Source organism: Phoenix dactylifera, chromosome 2, assembly GCF_051530095.1.
Source record: "Phoenix dactylifera cultivar Ajwa chromosome 2, Ajwa_hap1_PhDact_Kaust_v1.1, whole genome shotgun sequence".
Lineage (NCBI taxonomy): Eukaryota > Viridiplantae > Streptophyta > Magnoliopsida > Arecales > Arecaceae > Phoenix > Phoenix dactylifera.
The window spans coordinates 23596728-23619859 of NC_143191.1; the positions used below are offsets into that span (position 1 = coordinate 23596728).

The following is a 23132-nucleotide window of genomic DNA, read 5'->3' on the forward strand; positions in this document are numbered from 1 at the left end:
TAATTTAACTATGGCACGTACGAGTGTAGTCCTACGAATTTGTTTAGCAGCAGGTTGTAAAGCTTCTTGAGTCATAGCAACATATTCAGGATGTTCAGAAAATAAAAATGACAAATGCATTGCTGAAACCATTTTTGCTAATGAATCCCTATATTTTGCATCATTATATTGAAATAATTGAGGAGAAGAACTAGATGCAGTGTACCCGGTCATTTGTGTTTGTGAGCGATCGATGCCTACTTCTGCTGTATGCTTGCTGTTAAGGTGCTTGGTGAACGATCCATATCCACCACCGAGTTTAAATTTGAATGTATGGCTACAGTAGTTGCAAATTACTTGCCATGAACCATCTGAAAGTTGTACTTTCTTGAAATGCTTGACAAATATGTCGGATTTTGAAGCCCTTTTTTTTTATTGTGGATTTGATGGCGGAACTGTGGAATGACTTTCTTGAGTAGCTGCATTTGGATGCAATTCTTATGGATTTGCCTCATAATTTGGATCAATATCTTCGGAAGATTGAGTTAAATCGAACTCATCAATAGAAGAGGATCGGTAATTTGGATCGAAAGTATTGGGCATATTATAGCACTCAACATTAAAGGAAAGATTTGATTCGGAAATTGATGGAGGAATGTAATTTGGATCCCAAGAATTTGGGTTTGGAACATATTTTTTCTTGCCTTTATTGAGCGGAAGGAAGACATTTTTGATAATTGGATTGGAAAAAATAAAAATATGGGAAGAAATTTTATATGACAAAATTATGTGGAAGGTAATTATTTTTTTCTCAAAATTTATTTGAATTTTGAGAGAAAAACAATTAAGTTATGGAATGTGTAGAGAATTGGAATAGATTGAATAATTGAGAGAGTGAAAAATTGAGAGAAAGAGATTGGAAGATTGAGTGGTGTGGTGAAAAAATTGATTTGGAGATGTATATATAGTGTTGGGGGTAATTTTCATTTTCCAAAATACCCCTCAAACTAGCTGGTTTTTAGTTGTTAGGAGGGGTAAAATTGTCTTTTGGATGAAAAAGTAAAAAAAAAATTTAGGGGCCATTTGGAAATTCAAATGGTCATGTGACCGTTTGAATTTTAAGGGAGATGGCACCATTCTTTTCATTTCATTTCTTTTTTTTTCGGTTTGAACCGGAACCGAACCGCCGATTTCGGTTCCGGTTCGGTTCCATCAAACTTGGAACCTTAACCGAACCGTATTCCTCAAGGTTTCGGTTCGGTTAAGAACTGTGAGACACGGTTCCGGTTCCGGTCTGGTTCTTTTCGGTTCGGTTCCGGTCAGATCTAGACTAGAGGTCCTTTCCTCCCTTCTCTTGTTTCTCGGTGGGGCAGGTTTAGACCCCTCTCTCGCTAAAGAAGAGGGGAAAGGGCGATGAAGAAGAAAGAAAGAAAAAGAAGAGAAAAGAAGAGAAGAAAGGAGAAAAAGAGAAGGAAAAAGAAGAAAGAGAGAAAAAAGATAGAGAAAAAAATTAATTAAATAAAATATATAAATAAAAGAAAAATCGAAAGAGAGGTTTCATCTTTGGTGCAACTATTCTCTCTCTTCTTGATTTGTAGATTCTAGTCCGATTTACCTAGTCGGGACTTGAAGTCTGCTCAAGTCTATTTCGAGTTGCTTAGAGGTTTTTAATTTATATTTAGATTTTAAATAGTGAATAGCAAGTAATTTATTCTTTTTTAAAATGGTTTTGATAGGTGTGGCAAATTTGCCCAACTAAACCTAGTGATCTTTAGGTGAACAAACGTAAGTGACCCTAGCACAAACCTTATTAATTTATCTCTCTTTATATAGTTCTATGGACCCAGCAAGAGGGTCCCAGATGTTTCCTTTGTGGAACCAAGTTGACCCTAATAGAGGGTCCTAGTTTAGTATTGCTTGAACCACCTGTCACGCTAACCTTAGCAGATCATCACAAGTATCGTTAAACTCTATCATCATAAATTTCTATTGTGTTACTTGTACCATAGTCTGATTCTTGTTTCATGATTTGCTTGGTTCGACCCAAATCATCAGACGCTACTATCTAGTCGACCCTATCTATCATGCACTCGACTGTTGTCATCTACCATTGAATCCATAATTGATAAACCCTAATCTATTACCTTTTTCTTAATTGAATATATATTTCTTGATAAGATGAATTGGATACGTTGTGCCGACCAATTCGAACAATTGGGCATTGTCATCTAGTTGGCCTCGTGTATCTTCCTATACAAATCTATTTTCATAGTTAGTCCTAATTTTGTATGAGGCTACAGTCATCCAAACTGGAAGGAGCCCAACGAGATCCTATACTCTAGTTCTAAATCAATGCAAGACCATGACCTTTTATTTTAATTTTTAATTAAAGGAGCATAGAAAAAATGGATTATATCAAATATTAGAACTCTAAAACTAAGGAATTACTGAATAATTGATTCATAAATGTGGCGAGTGATTGATAAGGGATAAGTTAGTGTTATATTGATATTAAATTGACTGGACATATTAGGTGTGGATTGGCAGTGTTGTAGCTATGTTAGATTACGATATAGATAAGAATCCCTGTACTCGGTCACCATATATATGTGTGTGTGTGTGTGTTTATTGATCTGTACTGCTGGATTTGCATCGTGAGAATTATATCGATATATTTGGTTTGGCATGTGATGATATGTTTTATATGATTTCTAGTAAAAATATGTTCGTATGGTTATTATACGTATCAGATATTGAGAACATGATTATGTAAACAAAGATACTTTGAATTTGAGAGAAATTCATTATATAAGTGGTAATTGATTTAACAAGAGTAACATATAAATCAAACAAACAAGATATGGTTTGAAATAACCTCATTATGGAATAGCGCTCATAAGCTAACGCATGGGATAGCCTCCATGAGCTTATGCATGGGATAGCCTCTATGGGCTTAAGCATAGTATAGCACCCATAAGCTAATGCATGGAGATAGCTTCCACGAGCTTAAGCATGGAATAGTGCCCATGGGCTTATACGTGGGGATTGCCTCTAAGGGCTTATACGTGGAATTTTGTCAATCTTGGACTGAATCATGATCTTAGTTAGTCCAAAATCAAAAGTTAATCAATGAGAAATATGAAAAATAAATTAATGAGAAACAAATGAAATGATATAAAAAATTGTTGTTGAACAATTAGATACATTGATATATATATATATATATATATATATGCGCACGCCTTTGTTTGTATGAGCTTTCCAAGTATTGATACGATATTCATTTTATCTAAAATAGCTAATTAATTATTTTCTTATTACTCATGATATTATAGTTCGAAATTTTTACTGAGCTATAAAATTCATAACCCCTTTTTTTCAGAGTTGCAGATTACAAGTAGCTTAATACTTGACTATGGTTGCTTGACTATAGTTGAGATCACATAAAAAAAATAAATAAATAGAGCATCACTAATAGTGATTGAATGATTAAACTTTATAATTGAATCGGTTTTGTCGGTTTTTATGAATTGAGATCTAATTTTGAGATTGTGATAAATTTTCAGAGAGTATGCAACCATGTCATATAGCCGACCCGGATGATAGGTTTGGGACGTGACACTCATTTTATCTAGCAACTTAAAATTAACAGATTTAGCATCTGCCTTCAAGACCCAGAACCAAGGAAATCCGAAGTATCATCAAAGTGCTCACTGAATCAAACACCTGCACCCAAATGGCTTATGCTTATTGTTAACTACTAAACAGACCGCCTATAGCTAGCATACTAATTTCAGTGTATTCAAAGAATAATGCAATTGTTCAATTAATACAACTTGAATACATAATTAATCATCAAAAGTATTGACCATCCCACGCACTAAATGTAAATATGGTGGAAGGTTGAAATCTCAAGACTCTGTAAATTTTCCACGAGGCAATGATCTGCTACGTCTGAAGTGAGGTTCAGTAGTGTCTGTGCTTTCCTTTCCATTGTGAACTGCACCATTTTGAGTCTTGTTCTCATGCCTTCCGCTTGACAGCGGCGTCACCGCCTGAACGAAGGCCCTGAAACAAACACAACCACCTTTTCGTAGTAAACATACATCACCATCCATTAATAATGACAAGTGCAAAGGAGAGGCAGCAAACTGGTGTGTTTGAGAAGAAAAAAATACCTAGGTTCAACATTTTGGGAGATTCTTGTCGTGTGATGCTTTAGCTGCTTTGCCCGAGGACTACCATGTACAGGAGATTCGATAAGGCTACACTCATTTTCTGTTTCATAAAAATTGCTCTTCTTATGTGACTCTACCCTCCCTTTACTATCAAAGTCGAACCTTTGAGACCCAAATGGTTGCTGATGCTTTGACTTGATCCTACTCTCTGCCATATTCTTCCTGATGCCACCTTGTCTGACACCAAGTGCTGACTTGAGTTGCTTTTCTTCATGTTCAGCGAAGGCTGTCCTTAAATTGCTAATCTCTTGAGGGTTCCAACATCCGCCCAAACTCCTATTTGCTGCTGCTGATGATTTTGTGGCACTAGGTCTGTTAATGGATGATTTATCTGGAAACTGCAATCTTGATACGGGCCTATCATCGATGCTTACAATCTTAGGCTTGCTCTTAATGATGGCAGCACGGTCAGTGGATAATGATCTTCTTAGTGGAGGAGATGGGGACCTCAGCATAACGGAGCTGCGGTAGCTCAATTCAGCATTACAAGGTGATTGTGCATCAAGTTCTTTATTGAACAATGCAGAGGAACAACGGGGCCTTCTCTTCTTTCCTGATGAACAGCTTCTGAACTGCACAGCAGCATAAAAGAGAAAAAGTTCATATGTTAGAACTCGTTTTATTCACTTGTTCATAAATGCTCACACGCTATTTTTTTCTTGGTTCCTTTGCTCGTCATGCCCACAGTTTAATTGACTCTATCTTAGAACGTGAGCCCAGATCATGAATACTGCTCACGACAGCATGCCTTTGCCTTCTTAATCTTTACTAGTTTAGAAGCACCTTGGAGGGTTATCTTCACTTGCATGAACATAGTATGTACATCTCCTACCCAGTAGTTAGCCTCCCATAACTAAAGTTGGTTTTGCAGAGAATCTGGACCAATTTTATAAGGATTGACATCAAGAAGTGATGTAGAACCAGGATGAATTACTTGAGCAGCAAGTTTATCTGAAACTGTTAGACTTTGATCTCATTTATAGTTGTTTATTTTGCATGCTTTATATCAGTAATTAGGTCACTGTTTGTCAAACAAGTTATCTTTTAAATTTTTTTCTTGCGAAGTTGTTTACAAGTCAATAACATTTGCTTGCAAGAGCAGGAACAGCTACCTTCTGCATAGCTACCTCCTTACAAGTCAAATAAATATGCCTTGTGCTGTACTGGTTGAGATAGAGATTTAGTGATACTTCTTAGAAATTTTCTCCGATTTCTGGTTAATTGCATAGCAGCTTTCTTTTCTTCACTAGAAGATTTCTTAAGCATGAATGATATCAGGCCTGCTGTGCTTTCCTTCTGAATTACCAAGGGTTTTCAGCAGTAAAAAAGGCTGGCTAATGGTCCTAGGTTCCAAAAGTAATATCCATTGACTTCAACAAGAATATTTTTACATATATGCGAAAACTAAGAAAACCTATCACTGCAACTATCTCAAGATTCCTGGCTCTTACTTATGATTAATCAAAATTTGAATGGAGTTTAGACTATTTAACCAAGTTTACAAATAATGAGAGGATTGCACAAGACCAAATGTTACCCTTTACATTAATAACATTACTATTCTTTTCTGTCTATCAAGCCTCAATCGTCACCAAGTGAAAACCATCTCTTATTTAAGCATGAATTTCCAATACAAAGTTCAGTAATATGGCACTCCATAAATAATAACATTATGCATGAATGCACTTGCTACGGAAATTATCAAACACCACAAATAAACAGGCGGAAGATATCAAGTAGTTTTCTAATTTGTAATTGAAGACTGATTCCTCATTAAGCTATGCAATTAGCATGCCTAGAAGGTTATGTCATCGGATGAACCAGCAAGCTTTATCTCATATATGCTAAGTTGGCCATAGGGGTGGTCATGGTATATTACAACCACTCTTAATCTGACACCAACCTTCTGAATTGGTGATTAAATCCTGTCCAAAATAACTATTAGAAAGAAAGATGCCTGCCAAGGAACCCTACAGGAAATTGTTGGCATCTACACAACCTACATTTTTCTACAATTGAAAAAGATGAAAACCTACTTTATTAATCATGCAATTTTAACTCATGCAGTGAAGACAGGAATCCTCAAAGTCACCTTTATTCGAGGAAGGTGTCCAGATGGAGAGAGGAATACAAGTTCAAATAAATGAAATTGCATTGATTTCTACAGTGCATGATAACCTAATTTGAAGCACAACCCTCTAACCCAATTAATCTTAGAACTGAGTTACATAGTAATTTATGCTGAAAGTTGTTTAAGGATGTGCAAGATACCTCCGTCATTCTAACATTGCCTGTTTGTTGTTGAGTGCCTTCAAGTTTTGAGTTGCTGCTGTTAGTATAAGGTGATCTTACTTTTGAATTTTGCTCCTCCAAAGCGATCTGGCAGTAATCTTTCAGTTGTGCCATTTCAGATTCTTTACTTTCTAATGCTGATTTCAGTTTAGAGATCTGAGCAAGAAGGAACATCATATTTAGTATTCTACCAATAAGCAGTTATGCTTAACCCTGAATTGGCTCAAGATACAAGAGGGCAAACCTCCTCTTTAAGTTCTCTAACTTCACCAGCTTCCTTATTAGCACGAGCTGCCCCAAGCTCTACAGAGGCAACACGCTCTGCAAACTTAAGTGAGCTAATTGTTTCTCCAAAAGCATTAACTTCTGGATTTACATGTACAAACATCAAAGTCTTAGCCTGCCCACCTGCATTAAAAAAAATAAAAACATAAAATAAAAAACAAAAACATGATAAGAACAATGAAGAGAGTAACCTGATGAATAATGACATTGAGATAAGCTACAAAACAAGTTTTAGAAGATATAATTTTATTGCTAGTTTTTTTCTATAGACTGCATTGCTTCGTCAGTCTGAAAAAACTTAGCTTTTTTCTTCTTTTTCTTCTTCTTCTTTTTTTCCTTTTTTTTTTCTTTTTTTTTTTTGCTTAGGCGGGTGCTTCATACAGTGCGGGTGCTTTTTTCTGTTTAATTGTCTACTGAAAAAGTACCCTGTGCCATACTGAGAAAATAAATCCATTGTTCTGAAAGGAACAAGTTTCACCAACCCGCCTGTGGCATATGCAGGAATTTCACAACTTTTCAAGGGAAACTAATCTTTCGAACATCTTATTTAGAACAAAAAGGACTATTTAAATCTGTTCAAGATTTTCATGTGCCGATGCCTTCCAATTTAATTTTTTTAGGAAGAAATTGTTGAAACTGATAGTAAAGGTACAAAGCTTGCCTCCTGGCTTTATTGTGCCTACATTGCTAAGAACCATATCTGTAGGCATGCCGCTTATCCAGATAGACTACCTACTAATTATCTGACCCTAAAAATATATGAATGCAAAACTTATTTTCGCAAAAAAGTATAATTCTGGACTTTCTCTTGAAAAGATCTATCTGCAGAATAAAAAATTAGTCTATTATTAAGAGCACAAACAATCATGCTGGCTGATTTTAGAATTTTTATTTGCACCATATAACTAAAATGTCATGACCTTTATGCAAAGCAATAATGGCATCAGAAAAAATAGAAAAAGTAATAACCATTTTGAGCTCCCAGAAAATAAAAAATAGCTTCTGTGAATGGGATTCACAGATTTATAAGTTGCCCTATATCATCAATCTGGAACAGTTTGGTATATAAGCAATTTGTTCCTGTATGTGTTAGCTTGAGGTCAATTATAGGAAGAAACCTGAAAAGACGATAAAATTTGAAAGCATCCTGTGATTGCCACGAATTTTAGCAGGAGTGATGTTCAAAAAGTCTATTGGAAGTTATAGAAATTTTCAGTACCTAGAGCATCTTGCAGTACTTGCGTAAGTTTGCTATTTCTATAGGGAATGTGGGAACTTTTCTGCGCAAGTGCAGAGATAACATCTCCTAGTGCAGAAAGTGATCTATTTATGTGCTGAGCTTCCCTTAATCTTTCTCCAGTAGCTTCAGACTTATCCACCCTTTCACTTCCTGCAAGATCTACCAGATGAAGGCAGCCTCTTAGGATAGAATCAGTCTCTAATTCTCTGCCTTGAACATGAACTGTCAACACACTGGAGAAAAGAGGAGAATCATCAGACAATTATGAGCACTGTGCAGAGAGAATTCATTGAAGTAGGTATAAATGCATCTGTTTGTTAAACAGGAAATATAATACTAACATTGATGATCAAGTAATCTTTCTGCCATCATGATTGCCTAATCAAAAATGTTTTTTTTTTAATCACCTAAGTTTTTATGTACTGTGCCAATCAAGGTTCGCCGTACCGACCGTGCCGACGTATCGGTGTAGTCCGGTACCGGTATGGTACCGGTACCGAACCGAGCCGAACCGATACCATACCGAAAGTGCCACAACTGTCTCCCGTGAAGAACACCCCGTACCGGTGTGAACCGATTGGTTGGCACCAATACAGGTATGCACTAGTGTGAACCGACCGGTACGGGTATGTACGGGTGCGAACCGAGCCGGTTTGCACCAGTACAGGCCATGAACCGATCGGTTCCGACCCAGATTGGGTTAGAACCGATTTCAATAGCCGTGCCGTACCAGTGCCTGTCGGTACCGGTATGGTACGGGCTGAACCGACCAGTACCGGTCGGTTCAGCAGACCATGGTGCCAATAGTTCCTCTTAGCTTCACTAGAACTTCTAGATAACTTTAATACTTATAGATCTTATATTTAGAGTTGAAAAAGTTTGAGTGTATATCGATATTGAAGTAACATTTTTCATCAGAACCAAATGAGGGCAGTTTTTGAAACTGTCTGTGTGTTAGATAGCGATCAGTTTTTAAGATCATCATTATGAAAAAGTATCTCTTCTTTCTGCAAAATTATCATGGATATTTTACTACCAAAATGTCAGCGTCCATAGATATTTAGATATTCATGCATGCCATGTGGAGCCTATAGGCTAAGCACTGCAATTAGTTCCAAAACAACCGGTGTTGCTTATTTATGCTTTACTGTCAAATCAAAATATAAGTCATTGCTTTTTGTCAGTTATGCATGATGTTGTTTGTTATAGCTTCGTCCCCACAAATGCAGACTTAAAAGTGATGCCCATGCTGTACTAATTAATAAGGGGCATTCATGATGGTCAGTTTATAAAAAGAAAACAAAAACAGACTAAATGTATCATAACCAGATAGTTTCCATTTCCCATGATACTTACAACCCTGAAGAATGAGCTAGAGCATGAGTAAGATCTGATAATAGGCCACGCTACTTTTATGTTTTTTTGTAAACTAAATTGAGTACAGCACTTTCATGGCTTTTAGATTACACCACATGAACGAGGAGATAACTGCTTTACAAAATATTAGAGGATCATCCTTGACAATTTTGAGAGGTAATGAAAACTAATGATCATTTGGAAGTACCTGTGAGACCGGCTGCTGCGTTCATTTAGTGCAGTAGCGCCAACTGCACGATTTCCCTGGCCAATTTTCATTAATTCCAGAACATCTTGAGTACATTTAACAGGAACCAAGCTTGCGTCAGGTATGTTGAGTCCATTTAATTGAGAATTGTTTCGTATCTCTAATGTATTAAAGGTCAGGAAAGTGCCAAAATCCAACACACATAAATCAAGTTGTCTACCTCATAATGTCACAGTATGAATGTTTTAAGGGCAAAAATATTCACAACTTAATTGTTATTTTTGCAACCAAGGGAAAAAAATCATTATAAAACTATAAATAGTAGAAAAGGATATCTTCTGTTAGAACCATGAGCCACCAAAAGATCCCTCACTTGTTCATTGTATATCTCAATCATCTGGATACTCACATCATATGAGATGATATCAGCCCTTGATCTTGATATGCAGAATAGATCATTAAGTGCTCGATAGTTCACACCCCACGTTTCCTCTGTTGTCATGTCTGGACCACTCTAGAAAGCAAAACTGGGCATTACTAAAGTGTGATCTCAAGATAATGTTTGTTTCAAGAATTACAAATTTCCTGTGTTAAATGCATTGCCATGCCAGCAATAGCCTAATAAGGTTTAACTGTAGAAAAATGTTGACACTGCAAGGACTCTGAACAAATATGGATGTGGTATTAAAGAGGCCGAAAAATTCAGAACTTATAAAATCTTATGTTGGTGTGTATAAACATTGCAGAGCTTATATGTAGAAAAATTGCTTTGCCATAAACAGAATCAAAAGAATGGATCACAGAATGAACACTGATTAATTTACCCCATCCATTACAAGTAATTGTAATAACCTCAGGTAATAATCACAAAAATCTTTTGTCTCTTTCGATAATAATTGTGGAATTGTCATGTTAGTGACTTAAAGTCAGGACCTCTCCCAGCACAAGCACTTAGGAGATAGGTCCCAACCAGCAGACTAAAGTCCCATTGGCAACAACCATAAAGATCAAGCCGGAGAAGGTAAAACGCTCTCTATTCAAAACATTTTTCGAAAGAAAATTAACATCTAATCAAATCAGCAGAAGGAGGATCAATAACTTTGTTTCATAGGACGTCTCTCTAGCATCAAGCATTTTATCATGTGTGCTCATAGCAGTATGCTCATGTCGATACACAATTTTATCCTCAAACAACAACAACAAAAAAAAAGAAGGGGAAAATCAATTCATTTGAGGAACCAAAATAATATTTTATCACAAGGTAGCATCAAGCATTAAAGAGCTCTGGTTTCATATAAAAGTAGTCTGATGCATGCCTTGTGTGTGTATTGATCTGTTTCTGTTCACAGGCATGCATGCACACACGTGTCTGTGTGCACATCCTAATGTCAAAGCCGATATCCAGACATGCAGCCAACAGCACCAACACAGACATGCAAATGTGCATGCATGCAGAGTATTCTAAATGATCGTACCATTGTATATGTCTTCCCAGAGCCTGTTTGTCCATATGCAAAGATACAGACGTTGTAACCATCCATTACAGATCTGATCAAAGGTTGGGTATCAGCAAACACTTCAACTGCCAGAAATCAAACCATCATTAATTTTTATAAAAAAAATCAAATATGAACAACCTAATATAGACGAAAATCATGTTTACCGATACTAATTTTAAAGAGATCAATAAAGAAAGTGAAGATTTTGATGCTACAGATAAAGCATATTATTAAAATGCATCCCGACCTCATAGAAAAATTAGAACTGTTGTAGAACAACTTATTCCTCCCCGTCTCATACTTTGTATCAATGCAGTTTTCTCTTTTGCCAGAATTTTTTCCATGCATTTTATTAGTTTTGAATCATTGAAGAGTGTATTTCCATGACAGCAAAGAATTAAAACAACCAATGGTATTTTTTATTTGTGCACTCTAAACAATGTGTTTTTATCCTTACAACATGAATCCTTCATAAACTATATTTAGCTAATCAAACCATGACTACCAAGCAAAAGCCCAAGTCTGAAAGTTATAACATACTTTGCATGGCATTAGCTCCAAATACTTTGTTGAATGAAAATATCTTCCTTGCATCCTTCCCTTGCTTTTGAGGGTTCACAATCATTATACTTCCATTTTCTCCAATATGATCAATAGTAGATTTTCCATCACATTGATTTGATAAGAAAGGCCTCACTCGACAGTATACCCGAATGTTACCTGTGTAGAATTCCATTTTACCAAATAAGCTTTTGATCTATATGAACTAATAAGAGATTGAACACAGGAAAAATCAGTAGTTACCTTTAAGATCTTGCACCTGATTGTGAAGCATACGATTTTCCTCAAGCAATTTATAGTAGGAAGAAGTGTTCACTTGGAGGCATTGTATATGGTGTTCTAAAATAATAACAACGACACTAAATGAAGTCAAATGATGAATTAATATATTTCAAAAAATACAAAAAAGAAGTCATAACAATTTCATTTTCTCACCAAGCTTCTTAAGATCCTCTTCCCATTTTGTCCGACTGCATTCAACTTTAACTTTCATTTCATACAAGGAGAATTTCAACTTCTGAAAATTTTAAAATAAGATGGTTACTGTAGCTCCAAGAAATGAGAATTGCAGATTATAACAAACAAGCACCAAGTTGTTTGTTGTAACTTGTATTGTTGTTGTTGCTGCTGCTGTGGCCGCTGATACTGATTGTTGTTGTTGGCTCTTCTAGGCAATTTCTAATTATTATCAAAATCTTAATACCTATATGGTTCTTCCAAATGTCAACAGATAAATAATTCACTCACAGATTGTATAATAATTCAGTGTTCCCTAGCTGTTTTATCCTTCACAACTACTTCATGAAGTAATCATGGATTATCAGTTAATGTTGTTTTTATTGCTGTTTCTTCTATTGCTGGCTTGCTGATGATTTTGATTGTTGTTGTCCTCCCATCCTTCCCGTTGTTTCACTAGCATAATTATTAACTAACTGTTACAAAATTTTAAGGAATTTTTTATGTAATATTTTCAAAATTACTCCTGGACCTTGGCATGCTTTCCACAGACTAGGAATCTGACATCGTCAAAATGCCAAACATGTGACTGAGTCACACCAAATGTCAATAAACATGGCCCCAAAGAAATCATGCATATCCATAATATGTTATATATCTGACAATCCTGGTGAATTGGTTAGTTTAACAGATAATGTCTTTACCTCTAGTTCCTTCTGCTGATATGCAAGCCTTTCCTCTTTGTCAGCATTTGCACGACCACCACAGAAACAAAACTTTGAGAATGAAGACAAGAGACAACTATTTTCTTTAAGAACAGTCTCAACTAACTCTGGCTTTGATATAGTTTTGCTGCAGTCCTTCAGCGTTCTCTTCAAAAGCAACCCTAGCTGGTGAAGGTATCAAAAGCGATCAAAGACAAAGAAACAACCTAGATTTTGCACCATAGCTAGCAATTAATGGAATATTTCAGGATTTAACGATAGCACTTATTGCAGATTAGCATGATCAATTAAATGCTTCTTGGAAGAAAAAATTCATGCCACTCCAGTATGGCTGTTACATTCTCACAAGTTTACAGCACAATAAATATAATGAATCATAACTGGCCACTCTCTTGAAAGGAATTTGATTGCAACTCCCACCAGCGCTGGTAGAGCGGTCCTAAACACTCAGTTATCATGCCATCGCTTGGATGCCTAAAACTTTTACAGTTAATCAGCTAATTACTGCTACATGTTCAAATGGACTGACTAATTAAGATAAAACAAGAACCAGTCACCAGGTGCTGCTCTTCTTGTTTGTATCATGTTTTTTAGATCATTTCTTTGTGTTTCTTTTGGTTTGTATCTCGGCTAGGATCTCTATAATTGGTTGTTTTGTTGCCCTTTTTTGGGTCTTAGCTAGTACCTAAGACAAACCAACACCCAACACTGATGGATTTCTCAAAAACATGCAAAAAGAACAGATATTACCACTCAATCAAACTAGATTGTAATGACAGAAAAAATGATTTAAATCTGTAATCTTATCAGGACATGTATCGCAAAGCAACAAGACAAAAACGTAAACAGCCTACAAAGGGAACTTGAAGAGGCTTAGCAGACTCTCAGTTAACCATATAAGCTAATTACCTCTAATAACAATTTCTAAGAAACCAAGTTTGCTCAACAGCTCATTACTAATAATCTTTTATATCTACTAACTAATCATCTTTTGTGATATCTAAAAGGTATTAAATTGTTAATCTCCATGCAGACAATGCATGCTTCCATATGTAACAGACAAGTATACTTCTATATGATACATGTAAAATGCAACTAAACATTCCTCCATATATACGTATCTATCATTTTATTTTTATGCCATAACTACATACACGTAATATGGACTCATGCTATAGCATTTACAGAACACATGCTTTGAAGTTTTGCAATATCTGTATGTCAACCAGTTTATTTTCCCTGGAAAAAAAATCAGAACATTAAAAAAAAACATTGAACCATGCTGTTGTAGTCATCCAGCAATAAAAGAAAGTTGCACTCCCTCTATCCCCTTTGCATTGCAGTCCTCCACCACACTTTGTTATTGAAAAGTAGGGTGTTAAGTCAAGTTGGGTCCAGTTCTTAATTAGTCTCACAGGTTGAGGATCTGAACCTAGAATCAACCCATTCTTACTCGGTGAAGTTGTGTTTAACCAGATCCAAATTTTTATGAGATAGCTTGGACATATTAAACCTTTTATAACTGAGTTTACTTGACTGATTATAGTTGTGTTAGACATATTTGACTGGATTCAGGAATCGATCCTATGTTTCAGATCCAAAATCAAGCCACAGGCCTAGGTCTACAGCTTGGCCCATGTTCAGATCAGCTTGCTTCTATGACATACTTCCATTGACATGTCAATCTGGATCTTAACTATAATAACATAAATCGGATGTCTAATTATCTTAAACAGTTAATATGTTCTGCCATGGATATCAGCTACTGCATTAAAGAATGGCTAATTTTCAACAATCTGTAACAACTAAAATAACCATACAAATAGCAGATTTTTTTTCCAATTTTAGAAAGTAATACAAATTTTTGACTGCTACTCAGTACCACTGGAAAAGAAAATTGAATTTATTTCAAACCAGCATGTTTAATGATTAATTTAGCACAAAAGATGCAAATATTATTAATACAAGGATCACTGAAGAAATTGTGGTCACCATGATACCACTTTCAACTAAAGAATTTATCAACTATTAATTCCATTATCAACATCCTTTTCTTGGTGCAAAAAGAAGTGCTGTCTGTAGTTTTCTCTTCTTCAGGTTTTAGCCTCTTTCAATCATTATTCCCTAGTCTGATAACTGTAAGAGAAACTGATCAGAATCTGTTACGACACACTCTTATGTTGCCCAAAACAAACATTTCCAGAATCATAGAGGTGCATAAATGACTGTTATATGGTTACCTGATTTCTTCGAGACACAAGCAGCATATAAAACTCTTTAACAGCTTGCTCAAGCACCCAATCAATGAGCTACAACATAAAAAGCCAAATTAGACAGTTTAGATTATTTGATGGAACAAAGGGAAAGCATGAGTGCAAAGACTTGCCCATGAAACGTTTAGATTTATAAGAGAGAAAACTGCAGTATTTCTGGCACAGATAAGACATGTAAATTTACACAATCAAATATGAGCAACATGCCTAATTTGATAGCTACAGTTGCCATGAACCAGTTTACAAGCATGCCAACATAGCCAGTTATTTTTATACTGCATTAAAGTTTGCATCCTGTGGCCAACTAAATATACTTATTTAAATGCATGTCCATGTGCCTGTCCTGATAGCATTTGTAAATTTCAGACAAATGAGCTGTACATCTAAAACAGAATTTGTTGAATAGCCTGCTCTATGGGAAAAGTAATCTAGCACTTTTTACTTGCTATAGTGAATGTACACTATGCTACTACAGATCTTACTAGATTAGTATTTTTTTTTCTCTATTTGTTTGTGCAATGTTCGGATTGAACAAAGCTATATATCAGTTCAATAGAGCAACCCTTAGTGGTATATCATACCCATAGTATATTGAGTCCTATTTGGCTAGACTTTGTAAGTATATATTGCAATCTCCCTGAAAACGGTCTCTTCAAATTTTAGTTGGGGTACAAAATAAGCATCTCAGGCCCATGAACTTTAGACCTTCTGTATATGGTCCAGCTACCTCATGCTGCTGTATTTAGTTGACTCAGACCCTTTGATTTATGAGAGACCCAGTGATATGCTTGCCATAAGACCTTTGGAAAGTCCACTCAATATGCCTAGACCAGCAACTTCAAAGATCATTGGAAGTAAAGAAAGTACCGTAGCAGTCTGGACCAATATGTGCTTTGCATCCCAACCTCCACATGCCCACAATTACATTCTTGATGTCAAGAATTTAGAAGTCCATTTGGTCATACACCATCTTTGATGCTCTATTCAGAGAATATAACAACCTTTTAACAATCTATAGCAAGTTTGCTTCATCAAGTTTTTGCTAATTTTTATGGCTAAAATCACATTTTATGTCAATTTCGATGATACCATCTTCAGTTCAATTGCATGCCAGCGTTTTAAAAATAATGAAACTTTGTCATGTTAGTTCATGGATTATATTTTCCAAAAATGATTATCTTTTTTTCATGACGGTGACAATGGATCATATTCAATCATGTCAGCTTCCTGAAGAAATGTTTGTTATGAACATTATGTTCATGCAACCATTACCGAGGAGCAAAGGATTTAACTAGGAGTACAAGTTGTAAGATCATAATGATGTAAAAGTTTACAAAATTCAAATATTAATTTTTTTAAAAGTCATGTATGTTTACAGTGCAAGTTCAATTTTCAAATTTTGGAAAATATTTTTTCCTCTAAAATTGCAATTGCATAGGGAAGTACTTTTGCTTTCTGATGAATGAATAATAAAGGGAATATCTGATCCTTTGCGATGTATGAATTATAAGTTAATGATGAAGATTACTATGACTGAGTTTTACTTTATCCAAGACAACAAGAATTGGGTCTGCTGGTTTGCTAAGGAGAGGTTCTGTGTTCCAGATTGGGAAGTGGCAATCCCATCATATTTCTCAGAAAATAAATGCTTTACTCATAATTCTTATTAACATTAAGCCATCTTGATGAGCAAACAAAGTTACAATTTCCTTTTAGCAATCGTTTCTTAGATAAATCTTTGGCATACATATTAACAATATAAAATTTCAAGCATAGCAAGGGAAACTTTTATGATGAGAATGGAGAAACACTGCAAAACTGTGAAACAAAAGAAATGGTATCTTACCTACCGTTTCATTCAAAGGTATGTCCTCTGCCTCAGTGTATTGTGAAAGAAAAGCCTGTAGAAGTCTAAGCCCAAACTGATCAAAGAGGAGACTGAGAGAATTAGCTGCATTGGACTCTTCGAGGGAAACCTCAGCAACTAAATCAAGTATTTCCAGTAGCTGTTGGTTTTGTGGCAAAGTTGAAGCATCATATAATTCAGCAGAAGTACCATCGAGCAAAGAGGAAGGAGAACCCTTGCTTGATGATGTAATCTTTACAAGCCCACCATACCTCCAGACCCCTATTCCACCAGCTAGTTTCCACTTATGGTACCCTTTGAGACAAAGGATACAATCGACAACCTTAATTGATGATCCTCCCTGCAAATATATTGCAATATTTAAATCAAGATGAAAAATTGAATTGAAATGAAATGAAATGAATTAATGAACACTGAATACAATTATGTTGATTAAATGTACATGCCCAATAAAGAAGTCATTCACATTCTTCAGAGTTCAGACAATTAAAATAATTGTTTTTACTGGCCCAATGGTTCTTTTACTAAGACAGCATTGGTTCATTCTCTCACTCAGACCAGATCAAACCAATGTCTTAGATAAATTAGTCGGTTCTTGAGAAAGATCACCAAGTTTTTTTTCCCTTTTTCTGACTATGATGATTTGTTCTAGGTTAAGACATACCTTTTCTAGATCCGATGCTTCAAATGTCAAAAGCTTCATTTCACCAACTGCAACAAGGAAATTCCTCATGTTCTCAAAATACTGAATTGCTGATTGAGCTGCTCCATCAGTAGATTCAACAGTGATAACAGGATTCTCTACAACCTATTGAATCAAATCTATCAGCAATGAGATGTTGTTACAAAATAGCAAACAAACCCATCATGGTGTTAGACTTCTATACTAACATGCAGCATAACATCAACAGTGGAAAAGATCTGACATTCTGACAAGAGATAGAATGTACAAGCATACAACAAATGCCTGCAGGTACATACAGACGTAGCTAACCATGGGATTGATAAATAGCTAATCACAGGAAGCACTTTCCCTTGTTATTGTCCCTTATGGAGCGCAAGTTTGTACATGCTATTATACACTTGAATATTGTATTGAGCACCCAATACCTGCTTATCAACCTGAGGAGAACCAAAAAACTAGAGTAATATACATTGTAAGATATTCACTGTATCAATACATGGATGTAAGGATTTTCTGCATCGATTACACATGACAGGCTAAAATAGCAAAAGCTAGTGAGACATCAATGTAGAATTACATTTTAGCACTCCCACTCTGTCTTGACTTAGAGATGCTCAAACGGATCTAAGTTTCTTCAAGCTTAGTCCTGCATGATGTTCTCACAGAGATGTCGGTACTTGATATTTCATATTTATTCCAAAATCTATGATTTCATCATATGGTACCTTTTCTGCAATGAAGTCTATTTTTGGATTTTCCATGACTTAGTATGCTTGGAAGCCAACCAAAATAAAAATATTTTAATTATCAAGTTTGATCTCAAATTGTTAATCATATTACAACTTCATCTAAAATAATGCCATCTTTACTTGGTCGTTTGCTAACATGATGTACTTGCCCCTCTAGAAGGAGTTTCTATTGACTTGTATTGGCCCTCTGAATTTCTTGATAAGCTCCAAGTAATATTGCCATTGCCTGCTTTAAAATGTGCTCCACTAGAATGGCCATTTCCATTGTCAATAAGAACAAAAATGTGACCATATTTTAGATATTTTCCTCTGACCACCTTTAATTAAATTTTGCTTCATTGCAATTACAACTGCCCTGTAGTATGCCACGCCTATTACCTTTGGTGTGTTTACTTGCACAATCTCATCTCTAGTCCAAGTGGTCCAGCTACAAAAGAATTTTCAAGCTATCGACTATTGTCCGATGCAGTTCAGCATAGAGCAGCACACATCATGTCAGTGTCTTATGGATAAGGAGCTCTATAATGATGCTGAGTGCATGCTAATGCATGCCAACTAGTGTGGGATAACACAACACAATATGTACTGTTCCAATGTCAAACCGACATATCACTGGCTCACAAAACTTAATCCCTGTTTTGAGTTGTTTTAATATTGATTAGGAAATGTTATTTTAAGACTTTTAAAGATAAAAGGTGCATTGATTTTAAAACAAGGCTTGGTAAAGTTAATTATGGAAAAAATATCAAAATTAAATATAAAGTAGCTCCAACAGGAAGCTAAAAAAATAGGTTACATTTTGGCATCACCTCCAATTTCCAATTTTGAAAACCAAAACCATTTTTTTTGAAAATCAAAACCCAAAACTTATTTGGTAGTCACTTGAGTCGTGGCGATGGCAGTGATTGTGGCAGCTGCTTGTGACGGCTACACTAGTGGTGGTGCCAGGACCTACAATTAAGGCTGGCAAGCAGCGATGGCAAATATGAGCGGTGGAAGGGTTCAAGACAGATGGTGGTGGAAGTGGCTACAAAGACAGTGGTTGTGGTTATGTGTGGTTCCCATTTAAAAAAACAATAAGGTGAAAGCAAGTCCCAAGAGCTTTCACTTTTTCAGAAACTAGAAAAGAGTTTTCAGAAAAATCAGATATGAAACGGGATGACCAAATGAGTGTTTTGCCTCAGTTTCCATATTTTCAAAAACAAAAACCGAAAAATGGAAATTAGCAATGATGTGAAGCAAGCCCCTCTCTTCTGGTTATAAAACTACTACTCCAATATATTCAACATAACAAGTTCAACAACTTCATGGTGATTTCTTGTTTCTTTCTCATTTTGGTAGGGATTTATGGACCAAAATTTTACTTAGACACAACCATATCTACACCTCATCCAAACCCCCAATATTTGGACCTAATCTAAACCCTCATTGTTAATCCCAAAAGATTGACTACATTGTGTTTTGGCCTAATACATGGGAAACAGAAGGCCATGAAACCATCCTATTCTCACTCAAAATTGCTCCAAGTTGTGTCTTATGATCCTATAATTTTAAAACCACCATTCGAATAATTGGCATACCAACTGCATACTAGTCAAGAACCAGTACAGCGAGGCTCATTACATGCTGATTTTGGTAACTGGTTCAAACCACCTGGATTACACCAGATTGGGGCAGGTCAGCCTAAATCAAGCCTGAATCATTGAATATTTCTCAGCACCAAACCCTATCGATATCGAAGTCTCCAACACGCTTGCATCAACATTATCAATGATGCGACCAAAGAAGTACTACTGCAATCATGGTTACCAAACACCAAACCTTCAACGAAATGCTTCTATTCAAAAAACTACATGAAAGATCTTCCAAAAGAGAATCTTAACACAGACAAAAACAACACCAAACATGCACTAACTCTATGACTTCTTTCTCATCTTACCTGAACTAATCATAATTCTATATCAATAGAAGCCAATCACATGAATTTATGATGCCTTTTAGAAAGGATGCTTGTGTCTGCCATACCCAATTCTCTCTAAAGAGAAAAACCTTCAAGCATAGTACTTTACTTAGCAATCCCTCCAATCAATTATTTCACCAAGAATTCTAAGCTGCACCTAAAGGATAGGACTGTTCACAAAGACAAACATCCAATCTAAACTAAATAGGTGCTGTCAAACAAAATAATTCAATATCTACCCTGTTATATTTGTCTGTTTTAAGCTTTTGTTGGGGATAGCAGTTTGCTAACACATTAGCCTCATGCCATAGACGAGAAACAAAATCATACATATTACAAATTAGAACGGCATAAACACCCGCCAACAAGTTTCACCCGACACCACTGCAATTTTTCATGTGAAATATTAAATTATTACTTAAACAAGTCCAACACATGAAAATAACGTCGAACTTCCACCATGACAAATAAGAAATGACTAAGTTGATTGATAAATCTAATCACCACTCCATCACAAGGCAAGTGAATAACCAAGAAGAGGGCATCGGCCCAATCGAGCTAAACATCAAGAAGTCAAAGTATTCAAGAATCTTTGTCCTGGAGGATCAAAAAAAGAAATGAAAAAGCAAAAGACAAGAAGCGGAAACAACGAACTAAACTCTAAAAGTTTACGGTATATACCTTTGGAACGGCGCCAGCATTGACTCTGTTGAGGACGTTACAGAGGATCAGGCCATTGCGCAATGCGAGGCAGAACTCCTCCTCCGACGGCTCTGTCGGCAGGCTTTCCGAGGCACCCCGATCCATTTGCCTCAGCCATCGTGCCGCTTCGAACCTCCTTGAAGCTAAAATTAGAAACAATAAAGATCTTCGCTTATTTAATTAAGCGGAAGAGGAGGCAGGGTAAAGATGGAACCCCGCCGTTTCCAAGATGGATAAATCCATACCAGCTTCTTCCGCCTTTCTAAGAGCCATCTCATCGCTGATGCTCTCCTCCGCAGTGAGCTTAAAGGCCTTCAACCCCATTCCGCCGCCTCGCAAACCAAAGCTCCTGCCAGAAGACGCCATGGCAGTCCCCACCACCGGAAACGAAGTGATCTCGAGGATCCAATTCCAACGCGTTTCCCGGAGTTTTGCCGGAGAGATCTAGGCCTCCGGAAATAGTCTCGGTTGTCGTCCACTTGAGCTCGCTCTCCCCACGGATCCAAAACTAAGAACAGAGGAGCGGAGAAAGGTGATGAAAGAGAGGCAGGGTTCTCGTGGAGTGTGCGAGGGAGGGCATTCGAAAACCAAATCGGTCGGTTTATTAAATGCGAAGTGGGAGTTCAGTGATGGTTGAAATTTTTCCAGCGTCTGCTACCTGGAATGGAATAGCAAACACTTGTTCTTGCGAATGTCAAGACGAAACGTGCACGTGCGTGGCGATTTTGTTCTTAAAATTTTTTGAATACACGTGGGCCTGCTGCTGCAGCTTTTGTTTGTTTACCAGCAGCTACCGTCGTGCTGACAAAGCCATTTAAAAACCCAAGAGATTCAAAAGTAAGACGTTAACGGTGTTTCTCCGTCCAGTCGGTTGAAATACCGTGAAGGGAGCGAGTTAAGGGGCCCAAAAATATTTGACCTTGTGACATACCGTGAAGCAGCTTGGTTCTCCCTTTGCAGCCGATCTAAGATGCAACGAAAGTATGAATCACAGCAACCCAATTAGATCTCGTAGATGAGGAGAACCTATTTGGTGTCAATTTTTTTGGGCCTCGTGGCATTGCTCCTTCTGATAACGTCGTTAAGTACCCCATTTGACCTGATCCCGTGTCCCCGCATGGCCGACCTTTTCAAAACCAAGCAATTATTAAGCGCCATGTAGGTGGAAATAGATTCTGTTCTGATGTCTTTGAGGACACGGTATCCAAGACCGGATAATATAACAGGAAAGGGTGAGCGGGGAGCGATCCGGTGTAGGACTGCTACGTGTAATTTAAATTTGACCGTCTGATGAAGCACGGTGGGACCGAGATACGATGGGGCGTATCTGATGGGGAACGCGAGGGAGTCGACGACGCGGTCTAGAGGTTTGAAATGATTGGGATCGCACGCCCCAGTTCGACCGTTGGGATCCACCACGTCCACGAATTCAAATTACTGCGCACGCGGGCTTCGCCATTGAGCACGGAATAATACCGGCTGTCTACCATTAGCTAGTCAAAAGAGAGGCCTCTTTATTTCACCGACACCGAATCACTTTGTTAACAACTCATGGCTTGGCTTTGAAGCATGATCCCTGGCCTTTGATCACGGAATGCTTCCCAAGCTCTTGATACATGACCTCCTCTCGAATCAATTCCATGCTTATTTATCTTTGCATCTGGCATGAAACGTTTTAATCAAGAATTGCTTGTTTACTTATTATCTGGATAGGGAAAAGTGACGATTGGATTGGAAAAAAAAATTTGCGAACAAGTGCGTGCATGTTCTTAATAGGTAACATGCATGTGTCATTGTGTCTATACAAGTGTCAATTGGAGACAGGAAGACATTTGCCTTCCATCACGGGCAAACAATTTGGCTAGACAAATGCCATGAATCCATAGCAAGTTGTTGAATCTGGCATTGTTGAGTGGCATGTTCAAAAAGTGGATAGCATTGATGATTTATCATTACATGTGCAATAGGCCATTGAGTACAAAATATAGTCCCATGATAGCATTAACAAAAAACAAGAGCAATTGTGCTTAAGGCCAATTTTTTGAACTTAAACGGCC

General features: G+C 36.8%; 1 protein-coding gene across 1 annotated transcript; it reads right to left on the minus strand.

Annotated features, from left to right (window-relative positions):
• Positions 1-3693: 3693 nt before the first annotated feature.
• Positions 3694-21590, minus strand: KP1 (kinesin-like protein 1). The gene is made up of 17 exons (XM_089928828.1): positions 21321-21590; positions 21055-21218; positions 17644-17787; positions 16963-17319; positions 15080-15148; positions 12819-13004; positions 12094-12175; positions 11902-11997; positions 11638-11817; positions 11074-11180; positions 9932-10112; positions 9599-9761; positions 8014-8267; positions 6754-6917; positions 6489-6665; positions 4158-4789; positions 3694-4047 (listed from the first exon to the last, which is right to left on the minus strand). The coding sequence occupies exons 1-17, from the start codon at positions 21439-21441 to the stop codon at positions 3891-3893; spliced, it is 3234 nt and encodes a 1077-aa protein (XP_089784954.1). The 5' UTR covers positions 21442-21590; the 3' UTR covers positions 3694-3890.
• Positions 21591-23132: the final 1542 nt, after the last annotated feature.